Below are 21494 nucleotides of genomic sequence, written 5' to 3'. Positions count from 1 at the left end.
GTAAGTTAATGAAATCTCTAGGACTCTCGGTGTCTTAAGGAAATAAACATATTGGAGTCCTAATTATATGCAATCAATTAAGGGCCTTTATTTAGTAAATACAAGGAATGAGAGTCATGATGGGACTCTAATTGATTTGACATGATTTAGGTTGATATCCTTTCCAATAATAGGAAGGAATTGGTTGAAAACCATAGCTATAAAACCAAGGAGCAGTCCTGCTTCCATACCAACCGAAACTCACGAAAACTACAAACCTATTTTGATAGTAGAGTTCATTGAGAGGTATTGGAAGTAGAAGACTACTTCTACTTTGTTCACTTTGTTCGCAATGATCAATGACTTCATCTTCATAACCATGTCTTCCGTACTCTACAGATAAGTTTAATATAATTAGTCGATCTCTATTTTATATTGATTTGATATATTTGTGATTCGAATGTCATGTTGTTATGATTTCAGAATATGTCTTACATGTAGTATCAGAGCCACATAACAAGCTTAGGGTTCAGGTTAATTAAAGGTAATTATTGGAGAAACATGATAAACCAACAGAGTATACATTTAGATAGATGGTAGACCCAAACATTGAGAGCATAAAAACCTTTCAACTATACATTTAGATAGATGGTAGACCCAAACATTAAGAGCATGAAAACCTTTGCAGCTACCGAAAACGAGAGTGAAGGCCTCTACTTCTGCTCAGTGAAGAAAGTTGAGACTCTACCATAAAACTAATTGACAATATAGGGAGTAGCCCAACCTCTTATAAGCCCTTGCAAAGTTTCTCCTTTCATCAATGTGAGACTATTTTACATCCATTTTCTCACACGCCTTATCACGTGTAGTGAATTTTCAAGCAAGGTTTCTCCTTTTACCAATGTGAGACTTTTTTACATTCACATTTTCACACGCCCTGTCACTAGTGGCGAATTTTCAAGTGAGGTTTCTCCTTTCCCCAATGTGAGACTCTTTTATGTTCACATTCTCACATGCCCCATCACGTGTGGTAAATTTTCAAGCTAAACACGTGGACAACTTGAATTGCGTGATGTGGAGCAGGTGTGGCCATTGGGCTTCACACATAGGCCAACTTGCTCTGATACTATGAAAAAAATTGAGGTTCCACCATAAAACCAATTGACAATATGGAGAGTAGCACAACCTCTTATAAGCCCATATAGGGTCCCTCCTCTAATCAATATGGAATTCATTCTCAAGAGTCCCACATTCTCACACTCAACACATCCACTACCAAATTAGTTTTCGTTGTTTCTTGTGCAAGAAGAAAGTCTGAAAACGGCAAGAATGCTTAACTTTCAAGCACATAAGCAAATGGTCCAACCAAAACCATGGCAAGAACATGCCTATAAACCACAAAGACTATCGGATTGCCAGTCTGGGATTACTGCGCTTTAATAAATAAAATAACAGCTTCTGTTATGCTTTAAGAATAATTAGATGTAAAGTAAAGTGGCTAAGCATTTGGTAAACTATACTTTTAAAATTGTTGTGAGCATAAAAAGCAATATAAAATCCTTTAGTGAATATTAATATAAAAGTGTTGTATCTTTGTATAATGACAAAAATAGGCATAACGTCAAAGGTATCTAATATTGAAGAAGTTATGAACGTTTAAAGTTTACCCAGTTTTCGGCGAGTTTTTCAGTTTTCTAGCGGACCAATCACCTTTCAGTCTATTTTCCGGCCATCTCCGACAACCATTGGGCTTCCAGATAGGTTGAATCTTGTTCTACACTCTCCTATCTTCATTTTGATATATAATGGGCTAAATTTGGTTAAGAAATGATTGAGTTACGAAACTTTGAAAATTGCCCAAACTTTCGGTCAAGAGCTACATGATACTTAATGGAGTTTTTAACGGATGAACCAAAATAATGGATAGTAGACAATCTTATGGACCATTTTTATTGATTTTCAATCTCAGGAACCAAAGTGATGTGTTATGCAAATTTCAGAGATCATTTTGACTAAAAAAAACCTTTTGTATAATGACAAAAATAAGCATGACGTCTAAAGTATCTAATCTTTTTCCTTCTTATTATCTTAACGTATGTAGTTTTCATTGTCATTTTTTATATTAAATAAAAACAACCATAAACAACTATAATGGTAAAATGTATTCTTAAAATATTTAGTGTCGACTACATCAATCATTCGGTCAATCTGTTGTGACAACTTAACAGCACCTCCCACTTTTCCCTTCTTTGTAGCAACGGCCTTTCCCTTATCTTCTTTCTTAATTTGTGTATCGAATTGTTGACTTCTTTTTTTCTTCTTCCCCAAATTATTTCATTAACTTGAGTGTTTTTGAGTGGGACAACACATCAGAATCATTGCTTTCGATTTGAATGTTGTCACTCTCTTCATATTCATCATTATTTTCAGATAGAAGTACACCAGAGAAAAGGGTGCCCAAGCATGATCGCTAGTAGCATACCAACAAGAAAAATGAACCCTTTGGTAAGAAAAATAAATGTGAGTTCTGTGTAAAAGTCCTTTAAAACGAAGCAGTTTTTAGAGAAAAAAATAAAAAAAGCAAATCCCAAACGGAGCCTTAATCCTTCATGAAGGACAACTCTATGAGGACATTTTGATCCGTCGTATACCAGCAGAACGAGTACCATTGCCAACTAATACCAGTGCCTCCGTCCATGGATATCAAACTTTCTTGTGCTTCAAGTTTTAATGGGGTTTTTGTAACTGTGAAGTATCAATCCCAGTCACTTCTTCTGAGTTCACGCATGACAACACATCTTATAGTTTAGCTAGTGGAATTCACACTAGTTTACCAATATACTAAAGAACCATGACATCTTCCTATTTGGGGAATTTTAAATTCATTAGTGGAAAATAATTTCAGTGGTCTTCTCTATTTGAGGAGATTCTAGCTAACATGTAATTGCGAGACACATTGACAAATTAAAGATATACTATTGTTAGTATCTCTCTCATTAAGCGTCACAGTGATAAGAAACATTTTTATTGTACCAATGAAATGAATAATAGTCATCACGATTAACACTTTAAACAAGGAACTGAAACAAAACAAAAAAAATGTTTTATTTAGTTAAATAAGACTTTACTTTTTGTTAAGTGGAGGTAACTAATTAGCTATAGAGGATGTGCTCCAATGAGTATCCAAGCGGATGTGTTCTTTTGAGTATTCTAAGTCCTTGCAATTTAGATTAGTTTTCTCTGAACTTCTGCATAATGATATAACACAACTTTTCTTACATCAAAGGTTCTTTAAGATCTGACCGCGAAAAAAAAAAAAAAAAAAAACCAAGCATGTCTCCATGATCATGTTTCTCCTTTAGTAACAGGATTGACTACTGAAATTTCATTCATGTAAATCTCAACCACTTTATTTTCGTCGACCGTCACTTTTTCAATCTCAGTGTGTTCGGCAAAAAGACCGTCTTTCCTCTTTCCCCACAGCACACAGTAAAGTCCCACAATAATGATAAGTGCTCCAATCAAGCTGTCCACAAAAAAAGTTTGGATATTTTAGGATGAACTAATCTGCTAGCACCGACGAAGATTTCCCATATGTGAAAGCAGTAAGATGGTAAGGGGAGAAAGTGTTTGTGTTATTCGGTTTACCTGCCAAGGTGAAGCCGCTCTGCGAAAGCAATTGCCGAAAACACTGCCACTATGACGACTGGAAGTGGAGTGAACATAGCTGCAAAAACTGGTCCCTTGTGACTGATGCACCATGCTTGCAGGTAATAGACTAATGCTGTGTTCAGAACTCCCTATTGCAAAAGGATCAGATGAAGACTAGAAATTTTTTTTTACAGATTCAAATATATCTTAACCCAACAACATGAAAGAACAAAATTAAATTAATGAGTTATCTTTTAAGACAGTGAAAATTATTCTCACAAGAGCAATACAGCATCATGTTATTTTCGCATTTTATGTTGTTGAACATATCTTAATGGAGAATTAAGATATATAGAAGAAAACGCTTACGAAGTAGACGATGGTCAAAAGCTGCACGTTCCACTCCAGTCTCCATGAACTTGGGTTTCTAGCCAAAAATAGGGCAAGGAAAGAAGATTGCAGCGATGCGAAAAAGCACATTATGGTGGTTAGTGACAATGGAGCAGGGTAGACTTTGGACACCACACCCTGTGGAGCAAGAAAAGCCAAAGTTGATGAAAAAAACTAAATTTCGACGTTATCTATTTTTTTTGTTTTGAATTTAAAATCATAAACTGTACATTAAGTATTCTTTTTCAAATCAAACTAAAATATCCAAAAAATAGGTTGTGATAAGAGGCTAGTATTTGTATAAACGGAGCCATCTTGAAACAAGTTTCTAATCACCTGGAGGATTAGCCACGCACTCCACGCACTGTGGCTAATCAGAATAAGAGCAGAACCCTTGATCCAGTTTTCGTGAACACGCTTGGTCTTGCCAATATACTTCTCGGCGTCATAAACATTTATCAGTGGCTTTTCGACACCTTTCAACAGGTGTCCTCCTTTCCAGAACGTGAAAATAAGAGAACCGCAGATGCAGAAAACTGTGCCAGCCACCTTCGCTTGGCCTCGAGCGCTTCTAATCTTCAATTTCTCCATCCTGAATAAAAGTAACCAAATTACAGGACATGAAACCTTGGAAGAAATCAAAGGAAAAGCATAGAATATACCTGAGAAGAACTGCCATCAGAAACGTCAAAGCGGGGATAACATTACTCAAGGCAGTTCCAACCGTTGCAGTAGTGTATGCTAAACCAGCACAGTATAAATTCATAAAGATGGTAGGCCCTAACAAGGCGAGCAGGAAAATATTTGCAGCTGCCGAAAATGAGAGTGAAGGCCTCTGCTTCCTGCTCAGCACATCCACTACCATATTAGTTTTCACTGTTTCTTGTACAAGAAGAAAATTTGAAAGCGGCAAGAATGCTTACCTTTCAAGCACATAAGCAAATGGTCCTATCAAAACCATGCCAAGAACATGCCTGTAAACGACGAAGACAATCTGATTGAGTCCATCCTGGAGGGATAATTTTATGAGGATGTATGATCCGGCGTAGATCAGCTGAACCAGTACCATTGCCAAGTAATGAGTGCATCCTTCCATGGATATCAAACTTTTCTTGTACTAATTTGAAATGCGGATTTTATGCTTCGAGTTTTAATATGGTTTTTATAACTGTGAAGGATCAACCTCAGCCACTTCTTTTGAGTTCATGCATTAGCTAGTGGAAGCTACAATCAATGTAGCAAAGAACCATGACATCTTCCTTGGTTGGTGGAAATATAATGATAAACTTTTGGGGCATTTTAACTTTTGTTAGTGGAGAATTGGAATGAGAGAGAGTGTGAGGACAGGGAATAAAAGATGAGCAAGAAATTAAGAGAGAGGGAGGACAGTGGGAAGATGCCAGCACAAAGAAAGTTGGAATTCCACTGTAAATTAATTGACAATATAAAAAGTAATTAAATCTCTTATAAGTCTTTACAAGGTTTCTCCTTTCACCAATGTAGAACTCTTTTACCTTTACATTCTCACGCGCCCCCTCACGTGATGAATTTTCAAGCCAAATATGTGGACCACACAAATAGGGTGGCGTGGAGCATGTGTAGCCTTTGGGCTTCACACGTGAGCCAACCTATTCTGGTAACATGAAAAGTTGAGGTTCCACCATATATAAAACCAAAAGAGCCAGTTCTCCTAAATCAAAAATCTAAATTCTCACTTTTTCAGTTTTCTAGGGGTAGGATATGATTTTGAGTTAGTTTTGAATTGTGTGTTTTGAGAATGAATCGACCAACCAAGAATTTTTAACTTGACACTAAAATATGTTTTTGAATTTAAAAACTTGAGTTTGGGTTGAATACCAAACGGGTTCTACAATTACGAAATATTAATAAATTTTCACTTTGTTAAGTGCGCATATCTGTAGGTTCCACTGAGAATCCGAGCCGACGTACCACTACGTGCTCCTTTGAGTATTTTGAGTCCTTGCAATTTAGATTACTTTTATTTAAGTGGAATATCGTTGGTATTAAAATAAATAAAAAATAAAAAAAATAAAAAACTGTGCTTGATTGTAATGATATCAGTTCTAGCTCATAGATCGATGGTGTTCACTGATTCAAGACTCGCATAAAAATTGGCTATGAAATCAAATGGGATGCTAAAACTATAACCAAGCATCGACCTTTTTGGAAGGTATGAAAACCATTCCGGCAGTGCAATACGCTGAGCGAAGGATGCGCAAAGAAGGTGGTAGATTTCTGTGCTGCTCATGGAATCCACCCGATGATCAAAATAATTCCAGGTCAGTATACAAATGACGATTGAATAAGTTCATATCGATTGTTGGAACTCAAACCATCGATGGAAATCGTTTAACACCTAGGCCACGAGCGACTACTGTAATGTGTAAAGGACTAGATTGTATCAATAAGAATGAATGTTCTATGAGTGATGTTATATCTCATGATGAAACACAATTTTTCTTACATCAGCTGTTCTTTCTGATACGACCGGAAGAAAAAAACTCTTCTCCAAGATCATGTCCTTTCTCTAGTGACAGGATTGACTACTGAAATATCAGTCATGGTCTTCAGCACCTTATTATCGTCGAGCATCAGTTTTTCAATCTCTGCGTGTTCAGTAACAAGACCGTCTTTCCTCTTTCCCCACAGCACACAGTAAAGTCCCACAATAATGAGAAGTGCTCCAATCAAGCTGCACACAGAATCTACTTTAGATTTTTGAGGATGAACTACTTTGGTAGCATCGACGAAGGAAAATGTGAAAACAGTAAGATGGAAAGGGAAAAAGAGTGTTTGTGCTCTTCAGTTTACCTGCCAAAGTGAAGTCGCTCTGCAAAAGCAATTGCCGAAAACATTGCCACTGTGATGACTTGAAGTGGACTAAACATGGCTGCAAAAACTGGTCCCTTGCGACTGATGCATCATGCTTGCAGGTAGTAGCTAATGCCGAGATCACAACACCCTGTTGCAAAAGGATCGGATGAAGACCTGAATTTGTTGCAGATTCAAATATTTCTTATACCAAGAAGGGAAATACAAAACTTAAACTAAGGAACTATCAGTAAAACATGCAGTGTAGGCAAATATGAGGGATAAAGATATATGAAAGAAAGCACTCACACAGTAGATGATGGTAATGAGCTGCAGGTTCCACTGCAGCCTCCATGAGTTGGGATCTCTTGCGAAAAACAGGGCGAGTAAAGAAGATTGCAACGACGCGAAAAAGCATATCATGGTGGTCAGTGACAATGGAGCAGGGTAGACTTTGGAGACCACAGCCTGTAAAGCAAGCCAAAGTTGGACAAATAATTGACACTATTATTGTATAACCATCATCTTGAATCGAGTAATAATCACCTGAAGGATTAGCCATGCACTCCACGCAATGTGACTCGTTAGAATAAGAGCAGAACCCTTTAACCAGTTTTGCTTAACATGCCTCATTCCACGACCAGTCCCCTCGCCGTTAGAAACATTTATCAGCGGATTCTCAATAAAAGCTTTAAGTAGGTATCCTCCTTTCCAGAAGGTGAAAATAAGAGAACCGCCAATGCAGAAAAGAGTACCGACCACCTTAGCTTGACCTCGAGTGCTTCTAATCTTCTAATCACTTACATGACACACCTTATTTTAATTAATTAGTGGAAATTACTTTTAGCGAAGTGGGTTTTCACCAGATTTTGAGGAGATTCTAACATGTAACGGGGGTTACAGTTGAGGAGATTCTAACATGTAATGTACACCCGAATTGGAGATATCATGTAACCGGGAGACATAACCACAGATTGGAGATATACCTTAACATCTTACTCGTGACGTGATACACTGACACGCGATGCAAAACTTCAATATTGTGCCAATGAAATGGATAGCTCAATATTGTCATCACAATTCTCACTTTAAACAAAAGCGGGAATAACATTACTCAAGGCACATCCGACTGTTGCAAAAGTGTATGCTAATCCAGCATTGTACACATTAAGATGACGATTGGATGGTAGTCCCGAGTGATGCAAGCGCGAAAATCTTTGCAGCTACCGGAAATGAGAGCCAAGGCCTCTGCTTCCTGCTCAGCCACATGAATTCTGAATTAGTTTTCGCTGTTTCTTATACAGGAAGAAAGTCTGAAAAACGGCTAGAATGCTTACCTTTCAGAGGCATAAGCAAATGGTCATACCAGAACCATGGCAAGGACGTGCCTGTAAACGACGACGACAATCTGATTGAGTCCTTCCTGAAGGGATAATTTCATGAGGACACTCGATCCTCCGTATATCAGCTGAACCAGTACCATTGAAGTAATAAAGAGTGCTAAATTTTCACTTGCTTCAAATTTTAATGGATTTTTCTTTTATAATTTGTGATAAGATTTTTAGTACCTACGCAAAGAGGGTTAAAATCACACATAATACTTGTAAGAGAACAAGGTAGTTGTAGTAAAAATGCTCATGCAAGGTCGTTCCCACTAGGATTATTTAAAACAATTTATGCAAAACCAAAATCTTAGTTAATTATTTGAAAACAAAGATTGGAAAGGGTTGTTTTTTAATTTAAATATAATAAAAATGACTTTAATAAAAGTAATTTAAGAAAAACAACTAGTAACCAATTAAGAAGAAATCAGATAAAAAAAGAAAAGGTTTTGAGAAATAAATTTGGAAAAGCACTATGGTTCCACCGTCCCCTTAACAATCCTATGTAGATTTACTAATTACTTATGAATTACTCATGCAACTTTGAAGGTTAGGTTTTCCTAATGCATATTCTACTTGTGGTATTCAAGTTAGAACATATATCAAACATGCAATCTGTATGTGGCATTCAGATCAAATATAAAAATGCATGACTCATTACACGTGGTGAAAACCCTTTGAAAAATCATGCAACCCTTAAGACGTGGCATTGGCCCTAAGTAAACTTACAATCATTAACCACAAGAAGCATTATTCAATTTTAGGGTGACATTCCAACAGAAATTGCATCCGATTACTTATCTAAACATCATAATGGTAGCTAAGCATTAAGACATAGAGATAGTTTAAACGCAGTGGTTAATAATTCAAATTATGCATGCATAATATCATAAGCAATTGAATAAAAACTATATATTCATGTTAAGGCTCATGGCCTTGCCCTAGCAAAAGAAAGTTAGTTACGCATATCATAATTAAAATCAAAAGAGTTTTATTAAACTAGAAAAAGAGTGAAAAAACATTGTAGAATAAAGTCTGAAAATCTATAAGCTTTTGCCAAATTCTTCTCTCCAATATTGCGTAAAAGAAGAAGAACTAGGGTCGGCCAAAAAGGCTTATTTATACTACATTGAAAATTCAACCCTTCCCAGAAAAGGTCTTCTAAAAACTAGAACCCAAAAAAATTAGGAAACATAATCCTAAATTGACTAGGATAAGCAGCCAAAATCTGCACAGCCACGTTTTGGACCCATATATGCTCCAAAACCAGCCCAAAATAGTTGGATTTAAAGTTTGGAATATTATGAACACTTCTTCAAAAGGCCACGAACCAATTAGAGGTCATCTTGGGCTCCAAAAATCGCAATTAAGCCCAAAAACGTTACTTTCTAACAATGTGTACTGCTTCTTTATTTAATCGCCAGAAAATAACCGCTTGGTAGAAATTGCTAAAATTTTGACACAAATAAGCTAAGGAACACACGAACGTCCTCTAACTTGAATTACACCAAAATCCATCCGTTTGATTATATTTCGCTCCGAAAGAAGTCGAATGTCCTCTACTAAAAATATAAAGCAAAATATTAAAATTCTACCAAAATAAATACCAAATTATACTAAAAATAGGGTAAAATATATAATATGAAATTGACTCATCAATTTGTGACGGATTCTTCCAAGTTCATGCTTGACAACCCATCTAATATTTAGGGGAACTTTCATGAAAATGGCTTGGGTTAAGTTTATTTGAATAAAAAAAACCATGCTATAACTTTATTTTATTAAAAAGATTTAAATTTTAATGAAAACCCCTTAAATTTTAATAAAAAGGACAAAAGAACTTAAATTTTAATGAAAAAGACATAATTTTAATATTAAAAAAAATTTCTGACGCGCAGATCCACGGGTCATCACACAAACTTTTTATGAAACTTTCTACATTGTTTATGAAACTTAACGGTATTACACTGTTTATGAAACTTACGACACTGTTTATGAAAAATACGACATTGTTTATTAAACTTACTACACTGTTTATGAAACTTAATGTGTGCCATTCCCTTCTTTCTCCTCTCCGCAATGTCGCTTCTTCAAAAGCCACAAATCTCTGTCCACGCACACAAAGGCCCCAGTATTGTCGAAGACCACATGGGAATAGCAGCCAAGTCCCACCACTTGGAATGGTCTATTGGTATCCCAAACAGCTTGGGAAGATCTGGTAGCAAGCGGAAGAAACCCGAGGTCATCATCAGGATGCTCAAATGTTATAATACCCATTAGGAAATTGGGAACCAGAGAAGCTACAACCATCATGAGGCTCTCTATCATCCGGTCCAAATTTCTCCAGATAATAAGAGTAATTGCAACCAAGAATGGGAATGAAGAGAGTAAATTGGAAATGATGAACACCGAAACACCATAATATCCATCTTTGTAGACCACTTGGGAATATTTACCATCCTTGTAGTCCTTTCTGTTGAAGAACTAGTCAGGAATCTTCAACTTGGGGGGGGGGGGGGGGGGGGGGGGGGGGGGGGTGTTGTCCATAATAGTCATTAGATTGTCGAGCTCTGTAGCAGATAGCTCACCAGCCCTTTTGTTCATGTCATTGTCGACATTGGCCTTCTTGTAGACGATGTTGGCGAAACGTCTACAGATACCCTTGATGGAGGTAATGGTGAAACATGATCTTCTGCTTTCCAACCACGTTGGTATTCAACACACGCATAATATGTTGCAACTCCTCATCTGCGAATTGCGACCTTAGGGTTTGACGGCTCTTTGCTCTCTCTAACTCTACGTGAGTGTGTGCGAGTTGCTGTTAGAAAAAATGGAAACTGATTGTTTGGGCCATTTTAATTGGATTGATTTAATATTGGGCTTTATCCTAACTATTAAATAAAGTTAGTATATGGTTTTTTATTAACATTCAAAGTTTTCAAGTCATTATCATTAATTTTCATAATATTTAGCTAGTTGAAAACATAATCAATTTCCCAATATGGCAATAATCAAACCTTACTTTTATGGTGCAACCTAACAGCATCAGGATCATGATCCAATACCTGAAAAACAAGAATTCGATTTGATTACGGGAGTAGTCCATCCTCTTCCGATTGATTCTCACTCTTATTCCTGACTTTGCCCATTTTGACCTTGAAACTTCTGAGTAATATTTTCTTTAAAATAATACTAATAATCACGTTATATAATTTATAAAATATAAATTAAACCAATGATTTTCCTAACATTATCAATTTTTTTAACTTAGTAAATCTGGCAGACATATCATGCCCTTATTGTTTTCCGTATTTTCTGAATTTCGGTGCCAATAATGTTAGCTTTTTCTGTTTCGGTTTCCAAATTTTCATTGATGTCATCCTGCCCTTTACCATAATCAGAGAAATTAGTCAAAATTCCAGCTGTCCTCCTTTTCTTTCCTTTTTCCTATTCTTTAATTTTTTTTTTTCTTCCTAATTTATAATTTATATAAATATCTGCAAAAAATATATTGGCCGCCTTGTATCTAAAACTCGATATTTAATGTACTGTGATAAGATTCCGCTAACTCCGTCAAATGTACTGAGCTAAATGTGTTCCTATGTGGCGCTTTGAAGACAGTGTAAACAGTCCCGGTTGCTTCACTTTGGCTAGATTCTGTTACCTCCGTTAAGTGTGCTGACGTAGATGAGTTCCTACGTGGAAATTAGAATATTATTTTTTATGGCTACGTTTTGCCGGTACCAATTTAATTTTTTTTTTAAAGTGACAATTTATCAAGTACAGGTAAAAATAGAGTAAATTGTAGCAATAGTCCTCAACTTTAATCAAATTTAAGTAATGTCCTATCAACTAAAAATTCATGACTATTGGCCTCTTAATTCATCAAAATGTATAACTATGGTCATTTTTGTTAACTTCGTCAAAAAAAATTCAAAATGAGTTATGTTAGAAGGATTATTGCTACAATTGAGGTCCCTCAACTCATCAAAACGTGTAGCTATGGTCATTTTCGTCAACTTCGTTAGAATTTTGTCAAAATGAGTTATGTTGGAATGACCATTACTACAATTGGATTAAAGTTGAGGGATCATTGCTCTAATTGAGCTAAAGTTGAGGGATCATTTCTCTAGTTGGATTAAAGTTGAGGGACCAATATTAATAGATTTTTTAGTTGAGAGACTATAGTTGCACATTTTAATGAGTTGAGAGACCAATAATAATAATTTTTTAATTAAAAAATCATTACTTTATTTAAATTAAAATTAAAAGAACATTGCTACGATTTATTCGAAAAAATAAGCAAAATACATTCTGGAAAGTTCGACAGTCCAGACTTTCCTAAGAGGTTGGCAGAAATTCCTTCAATTGTCTAATCGTAAAGCAGAATCAAACCGACCTTCATTTCGTTTTCCATCATTTCGTCTGGCCGGCCGCCCACCCACTCCTTTTTGCTGTCAGCTCAAATCCTCCTCGACTCCCCGAAGGTATGCGTGCTTCTTAAGCTCTTTGTCTCCCTCCTGCTACCAAGAAACCTTTTTTTTCCGTTTCTCTTCAGTATATCTGCTATTTCCCCCTCTTGTGAATCGGTTTCCAAGTTTTTGTAAGTTGAAGTGTTTTCTTTTTGTTCCTGCTTCCGATTTTTCTGTTGTGAACTTAATTTGTTTAATCTTGTGTTTGTTGATTGATCTATCATCTCACAAGTTCACTGTGGATTTTTCTGGTGTTTTATGAATTTGTTGAGTGATTGTTGCTGTTCATGTTAATTAGTCAGTGACTGACTGAGACTGTGAGTGGCAAATTCTGACAGATTTTGTAGTGATTTAATCTGATTGGCATCTAAATTTTGATGGCATCAACCCATCACTAGCATTAAGCATGACAAATCTCATATTTTGGTTTAATCTGATCCAAAACCCCTTACTTGTTATCAATTGGTGACAAACATAGTGTGTGTGTGCGCGCGCGCGCGCTTGAAAGGAAAAACTGAAATGCTTGATATCAGTTTGAAGTGCGTGTAATTGATTCATCTGTGGTGTGGGAATAAGAATGGGCCGTGTTATTTCTATATGTGATCGGTGCCCGACAAACCCTTTACAAAATAGTTAGGTAGCCTTCGGTTTTGGATGTAATTCCTGGAAAGAATTAGAAATTATGCTTTATTGCTTTTTGCCTGTTTTGTTGATCTTCCGGTGAAATAGAGCATTATGTTTTATAAGCGGTGGATTTTCACTTTTCACGCGTGTCTTCAATTACCGGTTGCCCAATGTTTAGTACTTAATCCAGGATTGTAATGGCTCACTGATATGACCTTTATTTTGTTGAACTTGTGGCAATCTCCCATTAATCCATGCTTGTTAGTTAGGTTATAAGGTACACAATCCAACTTACAAGACCAAAACAGAGTTTTCTGATGTAAAAACCAAGAACTGATTCATTCAATGAAGAAGTTACCATAATTGTATGCATTCTAGTATGCTTCTTAGGTTACTAACAGATTTCCCTGATTCCTCTGCAGCGTCACCATAAAGAATGGCAGATACCGAGGACATTCAGCCTCTCGTCTGTGATAATGGTACTGGAATGGTTAAGGTAAGGGCTTTGTTTCATTTTGCCTGGTAATGTGTGAGAACCCATCTTAACATACGCGCTTTCCCTTGGTATATAATGATCGTCGTGACTTCCTTCAACAGGCTGGATTTGCCGGAGATGATGCTCCAAGGGCTGTTTTCCCCAGTATTGTTGGTCGTCCTAGACACACAGGTGTTATGGTGGGGATGGGACAGAAAGATGCCTATGTTGGGGATGAGGCCCAGTCGAAAAGAGGTATTCTCTCATTAAAATACCCTATTGAACATGGGATTGTTAGCAACTGGGATGACATGGAAAAGATCTGGCATCATACTTTCTACAATGAGCTTCGTGTCTCTCCTGAGGAACATCCTGTGCTCCTTACTGAAGCACCCCTGAATCCTAAGGCCAACAGGGAAAAGATGACTCAGATCATGTTTGAGACCTTCGATGTCCCTGCTATGTATGTTGCCATCCAAGCAGTTCTTTCCCTCTATGCTAGTGGGCGTACTACAGGTTTGTACCAATATGAAAAACCAAGAGTGATTTATCTATTTATTTTGTTATAATTATTTTCCGTGTGCAAACAAACAAATAAATTTGGAAGCAAAGTTTACAATCTTGAAAGCTCATTACCTTTTTAACAACAAAACATTTTCCAGGTATTGTGCTGGATTCTGGTGACGGAGTCAGTCACACAGTTCCCATCTACGAGGGTTATGCACTTCCACATGCCATCCTCCGGCTTGACCTTGCTGGACGAGATTTAACAGATTCCTTGATGAAGATCCTGACTGAGAGAGGGTATACTTTTACTACAACTGCTGAACGGGAAATTGTACGCGACATCAAGGAGAAGCTTGCCTATGTGGCACTTGATTATGAACAGGAACTTGAAACTGCTAAAAGCAGCTCATCAATTGAGAAGAGCTACGAACTACCTGATGGTCAGGTGATTACCATTGGAGCAGAGCGTTTCCGTTGCCCTGAGGTCCTATTTCAACCATCATTCATTGGAATGGAATCGCCTGGAATTCACGAGACCACCTATAACTCTATTATGAAGTGCGATGTTGACATTAGAAAAGACTTGTATGGCAACATTGTCCTCAGCGGAGGGTCCACTATGTTCCCAGGAATTGCTGATCGAATGAGCAAGGAGATCACAGCCCTCGCACCAAGCAGCGTGAAAATTAAGGTGGTAGCACCTCCAGAGAGAAAGTATAGTGTTTGGATTGGAGGATCCATATTAGCTTCACTGAGCACATTCCAGCAGGTATGGGTTATACTGCTTGTCCTACGCTGATAGCTTATATTTGATTTCACTTCGTATTACTGATCATAGAAGAGATAGATATGCGTATTGATTATTGAATTCTTATTTACTATGGAAAATCTCAAGAGTTTATGCTCAAATAACTTAAAACAGTGAAATCACCTAGTGATATTCTTGAGGGGCAAACGTGTAAGTGAGAGAATTAAAAATCGGTTGTGATTTTATAAGTATGGTATCAGCATATAAGTTGCAGATTTCTAAAACCAATACAAAAGTTTAGTACTTTATGATTGTATATATATAATATATGTTCACTACTGAAAGTCGTTCTTCGAGTACAGTTTATTTGTTTAGGAAGTACGGTCTGTGATTATGATCTCGGTGTCTCGTTTTTCTTAAATGCAGATGTGGATTTCTAAGTCTGAGTATGACGAATCAGGCCCGTCCATCGTCCACAGGAAGTGCTTCTAGACATGTGATCATATCGTCTTCTTCCCCTACTTGGGTTTGTGTGGTTTCGGATTGTCAGATAGCGTTTATTGTGTGAGCTTGGGGTCCGTCATCTCTTTTGTCATCGCTTTTAGATTGCATCACATATGATATAGTAAGAACGATAGTTCTTAAATCGGATCAGTATATGCAGTTGTGCTGTTTTGTACACAATGTTTAAGTGGTTTTAAAGGTTGTTGAAATGGAATATTAGATACTAATTAAATAAATAATGATGTTGTTTTGGATTATTAATTTACATTATTATCTTCCTTTCGTTGTTGGGAAATGAGGAAGTTGCTGGGGGAGGGGCAACAAAACTGCAAGAGTTGGCTGCATAAATTGCGTTTTGTTCTCCCCTAACATTTGCATTGTCATGGCATAACCACCGTGGCCTGCCTCCCCTAGCACTTGTATTGTGCTCATTAAGGCGGTCCCAAAGTTCGGATTTCAGAAACGACGTTGTAAGTCCGTTTGTGTGTGTGCATTTTCCCCCTCTATCGACGGAGGAGGGGGGCTTGGGACCTTCCTTGGAATCGAAGTGCGTTCCCAGAAAAGCGACATTTTCGGTTAGAAACGGCTGGAAGGAGAAACGTTATCAATCGATCTGATAAGTTATAAAGTCACATACTCCGGACTACTCATATTTTGCATCAGCACTCAGCAGTCGGCCAGTGTACTAAAGGCCAGAGGCATTTTCGGTAAAGCCGTAAAAATTTGGACGGTTATTTCAACAGATGCAGGCCAAAGGGTAGAAAAAACGCGAGGGTTTCCATATATGCTGGTTTTAATTGATGTATTACTTTATTTGCTGGCTGTTTTATAGGAATTGATTTTCGCATTCTCATTTCTTTCTTATGCATATCTCTTTTTTTGTTTTTGGGCTTGGATTGTCGCCTCGCCTATCAAAAGAGAATCAAACGACAAAAAGTAATTAGCAGAGTGCAGAAGGTAGAAACGAGAGTGATTTCCGATCTAGCTAAGATGGTAACTATGGAATCAGGCTTGGTAACTTTTGCCTAATACCAGATTAAATTAAGTCTACGGCACCATTTTAAAAAAACTGGATAAAAACTTCAACTCTTGAACTAGTTGCATTTTACATACATGTGTACATTGGCCAAACTCAGTAAGAACAAAGCCGCTACGGGCCGCTTTCCGGCCTAGGATTTTGTTCGGAACTATGATCCCTGGCGGGTTGCGGAGGTGGTGGTGACTGAGAAGGAGACTGAGGAAGGCACGTGCGTCGGCACGTGGGACAAGAGGAGTGAGAAGACAACCATTCCTGAATACACTGAGCATGAAAACCATGTTTACACCTGCCTATCACTCTAATCCCTTCCCCCTCCACAAACTCCGACAAGCAAATAGCGCACTCCGCCTCCACTCCTGCCAGCTTCGCCTTCATCTCTGCCGTGTAAATCACCGCCGGAGCCGCCTCTAAGCACTTAGCCGCTGCCACATTGCTCTTCTGCTGAACATCAACCAACTCCTGTTGTCTCTGAGGAGCACTGTTGTTCTGGCGATCGGAAGGGTTGGTGCTGCCACCGCGGAGGAAGCAGCGGATGGCAGCATTAAGACCCAACGCGCAAGTGAGAGCGCAAAGGAGGACGATGATGATCATGGCGGCGTTGGCCTCGAATTCTTTTGAGCCGGAGTAAGGCCACCAGCGGCAGGCGTGGGAGTCGCATGTCGTTGGCCCTGCTGGAGGTGAAAGCAGTGGCGGAGAAAGGTGGATGAGGTTAACCTCAGCTACTTCCACCGCTGACAGCCCCACTGTTGGCGGTGGTCTCATTTATATATGCTCTTTTAATTAGTAATTCTCTGCTGCTGCTGATGATCTCTCAGCTCTTTTCTGAAGTTTGCAGAAAGGTGGAATGTTTTATATTCTGGCTTTTTAGTTTTCTAAAGAGAGAGAGAGATTGCCTGAGAGTGGAGGTTAGGAAGATTTATAGGTGCTAGGGCGGGGAAGGGAAGCAAGAAATGCATACGTGTAGTTTGGGTTTCACATTAGAGGAATGGTTGCAGACCAAATTTTTAGGCCGTATTTACAAATTATGTGATGTATTACAAATAAAAAGTAAACATGTTAATTAATATTTAGTAATAATTTAATTATCAACAAGATCAAGTTACTTAGTACTACACTTTAGTGATATTTTTCTTTACTTATAAATGAGAGTTCTTAGGTTCGATTCTCGTCAAAGACGAATTTGAATCACATTATTATAACTTGCTTATTGTGAAGCTTAGTTCACTCCTCCATTCTAAGTAACATCGCTTGTTTAAAAAAAATTCCATATTATTATATGATTTATAAAATATAATTAAATTAATCGTCTGGCTGGCATTATCTTTTACTTTATTATATTTGGCCTGGGGGGTATTGTATGCGAGAAATATTTGTCATTATTTAGAATACTTGACATGTGTGGGGTACTGAGAATCACTACCTATCTTCTTCTGGGAGCTTCCACTCTATTAACCTACACAAATTAGTTAAGAAACAAAAACAAGGTGGAAATGGAATAAACTGTAAATTCGCATTGGAGGAGAGAATTCGAACTCGAATAAAAAAGGTTGCTAGACTAATTCGAGCAACCGATGTAACTTATAAGGTGTATATTCTTACATTTTAGCTTCGACCTTTTCACAAACACAAAAATCTTAATTTGAGTTAATAAGCTTAAGAGATTTCACATATTCAACATACTATTTTTCAAGCTTTATAGCCAATGAAGATATATTTTTTTCTTCAATAGTGCGTAACACTGAGTGATGTGGTAGTAGAAATTACATTTAACGGCTAAACAACCATATCAGCAAGTGTTGCGTAGCATTGAAGTCATACCCGTTGTAACTTTTGATATACTTAGTGTGCTTGTGTTTATGGTTGTTGACATATTACTTGTGAGAATATTACACAAATTAAGCTAACAATATGCTTTGTGTTACATAATTCTTTAATTTAATTACACTTTGCGACTGGTTAGAAGGAAAGGAATGATTCTTTTTCCAAATACATGGAATTGGTCAATTCTTAGTTCCCACGCATTTTTGGTTTACAACCTTGCGGATAGCTGACGCGCGAGTAACATGAGTTCCATCTGAAAATTACAAAACCATGAAAAATTAAGAAAAATGAGAAATTGGTGGGAGGTGAATTTATTATCTAGCTGTTAAATGTGGTTTGAAGTGTTGAAGAAGGCTTTTTATTCAAACTGGTTTCTGAGATTAACATAACTCTTTATTTTGATTTTGAGATTTAAATTGATAGAAGTGGTCCCTGAGTTTGTTCGCTGTTAATTATTTTTGTCTTTACGTGAAAAATTTTTGTTAAATAAGGACTAAAATGATAAAAATATCCTCAATTTTTGTCAAATTATTTTGCCCATTGTTGATTAAATTCAGAGTATTTTTGTCATTTGGTCCTTATTTAACAGAGATTTTTTAGGGAATAACGAAAATAATTGACAGTAAGCAAACTTAAAGACCACTTCCATCGATTTCAAAACTCAAGGACCAAAGTAAGAAACTATGTCAATCTCACATACCATTTTAACTAAAAAGCCTCTTGAAGATAGACAATATATTTTTGAAATAAGGATTGATGGGGGTTTGTAATTACTATTATTGATTCAAGTGAGTATTCTAAATTTCTAATCTAATTTGCACTACCGGAAAGAGAATTCAAACTTGAGTACAAAAGGAAAAACACTCATTTAGGTTTAGCCAACTTAACTACACTCAAATATACGTTTAGAATTCGATCCCTTATTGTGGAAGGGGAGAATTTGATTTTGATTGAATAAAATGTTTGATCTTGTATAAAGAAAAGGGGTCGAATTCTACACACATTCTTTTTTTACATTTGGATTAAATAAATCAAGGGATAATATGGCAAGAATATTTTTGCTCACCACGTAAGTGATTATAGTGCTCACCATTCTATTTATTACTGTTAAATGAGTTTAAACTTTAAGATCTGTGTAGTGAATAAGCATAAATCTTAAAGTTTTAAACTCATTCAATACACAAAGCAAGGCAGTGAGTACTATCACCACTTAAGAGTGGTCAGCAAAAATACAGCCACTCATATGACCTGCAAAAATCATAAATGGAGGTGACCTTTTGCAAACTATTCCTATTTCTGTGTAATATTGGGTGAACTTAGACAATGGTTTTAACTTTATAATAAAGCATGAGAATTAGATGTGATGCCTTATACTTACAAATAGACGACATTTTCAAAAGTGAAAAAATCTTTTGGACTTTAATTAGTTTTTATAAACGTCATCTCTTTTGTCATCGCTTTAATTAGATGTGATGACCTTTTGCAAATAGGGTGCTGCTATTTGATTGAAGAAAATTAATAGATAAAAATTAATTAAAATGTAAAAGGTGAAATGAGTGTGTAAATTCTTACAAATAGGAGGTTTATAGTTGAACGATAATGCCAAGGAAACTAGATTTATAGACAAAATTTGCAAACTAAATAATGTCTCACCAATATAAATAAGCACGTTTATCAACGCTTAACTAATAATTCAATCATCAACTTTCATGTTATTTAATTTACAAATTTAATCTCCTTAACATTACCCTTCTTAAAATGTAAAAGAAAAAAGAGGTTAACTTCAAGTGGATATACTTGAGGGAAATAGCGGAGTTGGAGTTGTGAGTGGAGCGAGAGAGTAGTCAATTTAGATTTCAGAGGATTTTAATAGACTTTTTTTAAGTGACAAATTTCAAATGATTTTAATGTACGTACAATTCTATATGGGAATTGTTATTGGCACTCCAAAATTCTCATTCTACACTCCTAACTTTCTATATTTAGAAAGAAAAATACACTTGTGAGGAGTGTAGAATGAGATTTTTGGAGTGCCAATAACACTTCCCTTCTATATGGATTTTGACATATTTATATGAATTTATATTATAGATTATTATGGATTTGTATGGATTTTATTTGTAGATTTTGATGGATTTGCATAGTCTTTTCTTTTCATTTATCTTTATTAGATTGTTTTAATTTTTTTCAAATAACAAAAGAAAAACCATTTTCTGCCTCCGTGCCCAAAACGTGATTATGCCGCTGCTTCATTTTCAAGCCGGCCTGTCAACCCAATTCAAACTTTTTAATTATCTTATCCATTTTCTGTCTCCCTGAAGAATGATTGTTTTTTATTCAAATTCAATTCGGAGCATCGACGAGTGATTCAATAGGATTTTCAGGTGCAAATCAAATTCTTCTTCTTTGGGTTTGATTTTTTTACCAATGGGTCGATATGTTCTTACATTATCGATGGTGGGTTTTGAATTTTGGTCTTACTGTGCTGATTGGATTGGTAATCAAACTTCTGGGTTTGATTTGAAATGATATATTTCCATAGCTCAAGTCAATCTGCAACTCTATTAACAAACCTACCACTTCCATGGCAGATTCAATGAGTTTAACCGACCCTTTACCACATTGAGGCATAAAAATATAAAGAACAATAGTGGAAAGGGTCAAGGGTGTGCGAGTGAGTATTGATTCACCAGTGTATGGACCAGAGAAGTAGTTCTCCTGCTACCTATGGCTAAGAAGTGAAGGCCGAAGAGAGACAATGGAACATAAGCTTGAAAGAAATCCCAGGGGTTGAGGTGGGATTGTATTTGGTGTTGGGCATATATACTTCAAGCTATCAAATCCAACAAAATCCAGCTCTTCATGAAATCCTACCAGATCTTTATTTTTTGCATACCCATAGATTTAGAATCATTCTAAAAATGTCTTTTAAAATCTCACTTGACTACCTATGGATTTGGATGTATTTTTAAAATCCTCTTAAATCCTAATTTGACAACACCATGATTTCAAAGTCTTTTAAAATCCTTTTTCTAAAATCCTAATTGACTACCCGCTGATTTTAAAGTCC

General features: G+C 36.6%; 2 protein-coding genes and 2 pseudogenes across 3 annotated transcripts; 1 reads left to right on the top strand and 3 right to left on the bottom strand.

Moving 5' to 3' along the window:
• Positions 1 to 3060: 3060 nt before the first annotated feature.
• Positions 3061 to 5200, bottom strand: LOC137709829 (WAT1-related protein At1g43650). The gene is made up of 6 exons (XM_068448814.2): positions 4944 to 5200; positions 4683 to 4862; positions 4357 to 4612; positions 4000 to 4158; positions 3628 to 3779; positions 3061 to 3505 (listed from the first exon to the last, which is right to left on the bottom strand). The coding sequence occupies exons 1-6, from the start codon at positions 5114 to 5116 to the stop codon at positions 3325 to 3327; spliced, it is 1101 nt and encodes a 366-aa protein (XP_068304915.2). The 5' UTR covers positions 5117 to 5200; the 3' UTR covers positions 3061 to 3324.
• Positions 5201 to 6418: 1218 nt separating this feature from the next.
• Positions 6419 to 10562, bottom strand: LOC137710118 (WAT1-related protein At5g64700-like; annotated as a pseudogene).
• A 1950-nt stretch (positions 10563 to 12512) lies between these two features.
• LOC137710308 (actin-7) lies at positions 12513 to 15825 on the top strand. Of its 2 annotated transcripts, none has more exons than XM_068449239.2 (5): positions 12513 to 12721; positions 13753 to 13826; positions 13928 to 14321; positions 14468 to 15081; positions 15487 to 15825. In XM_068449239.2, exons 2-5 carry the CDS (start codon positions 13767 to 13769, stop codon positions 15550 to 15552), a joined length of 1134 nt encoding a protein of 377 aa, XP_068305340.2. In that variant the 5' UTR covers positions 12513 to 12721; positions 13753 to 13766; the 3' UTR covers positions 15553 to 15825. The 2 variants fall into 2 exon arrangements, with proteins under 2 accessions (XP_068305340.2, XP_068305341.2); XM_068449240.2 differs by having other exon boundaries at positions 12707 to 12837.
• Positions 15826 to 16622: 797 nt separating this feature from the next.
• Positions 16623 to 17495, bottom strand: LOC137710309 (RING-H2 finger protein ATL79 pseudogene; annotated as a pseudogene).
• Between the last annotated feature and the right edge of the window lie 3999 nt (positions 17496 to 21494).

The sequence above is a fragment of the Pyrus communis genome, chromosome 6 (genome assembly GCF_041283825.1).
Source record: "Pyrus communis isolate YQ-2024b chromosome 6, ASM4128382v1, whole genome shotgun sequence".
Classification (NCBI taxonomy): Eukaryota; Viridiplantae; Streptophyta; class Magnoliopsida; order Rosales; family Rosaceae; genus Pyrus; species Pyrus communis.
Note: the sequence above shows the minus strand (reverse complement) of the source record. Positions and strands in the feature narration are given on the sequence as shown.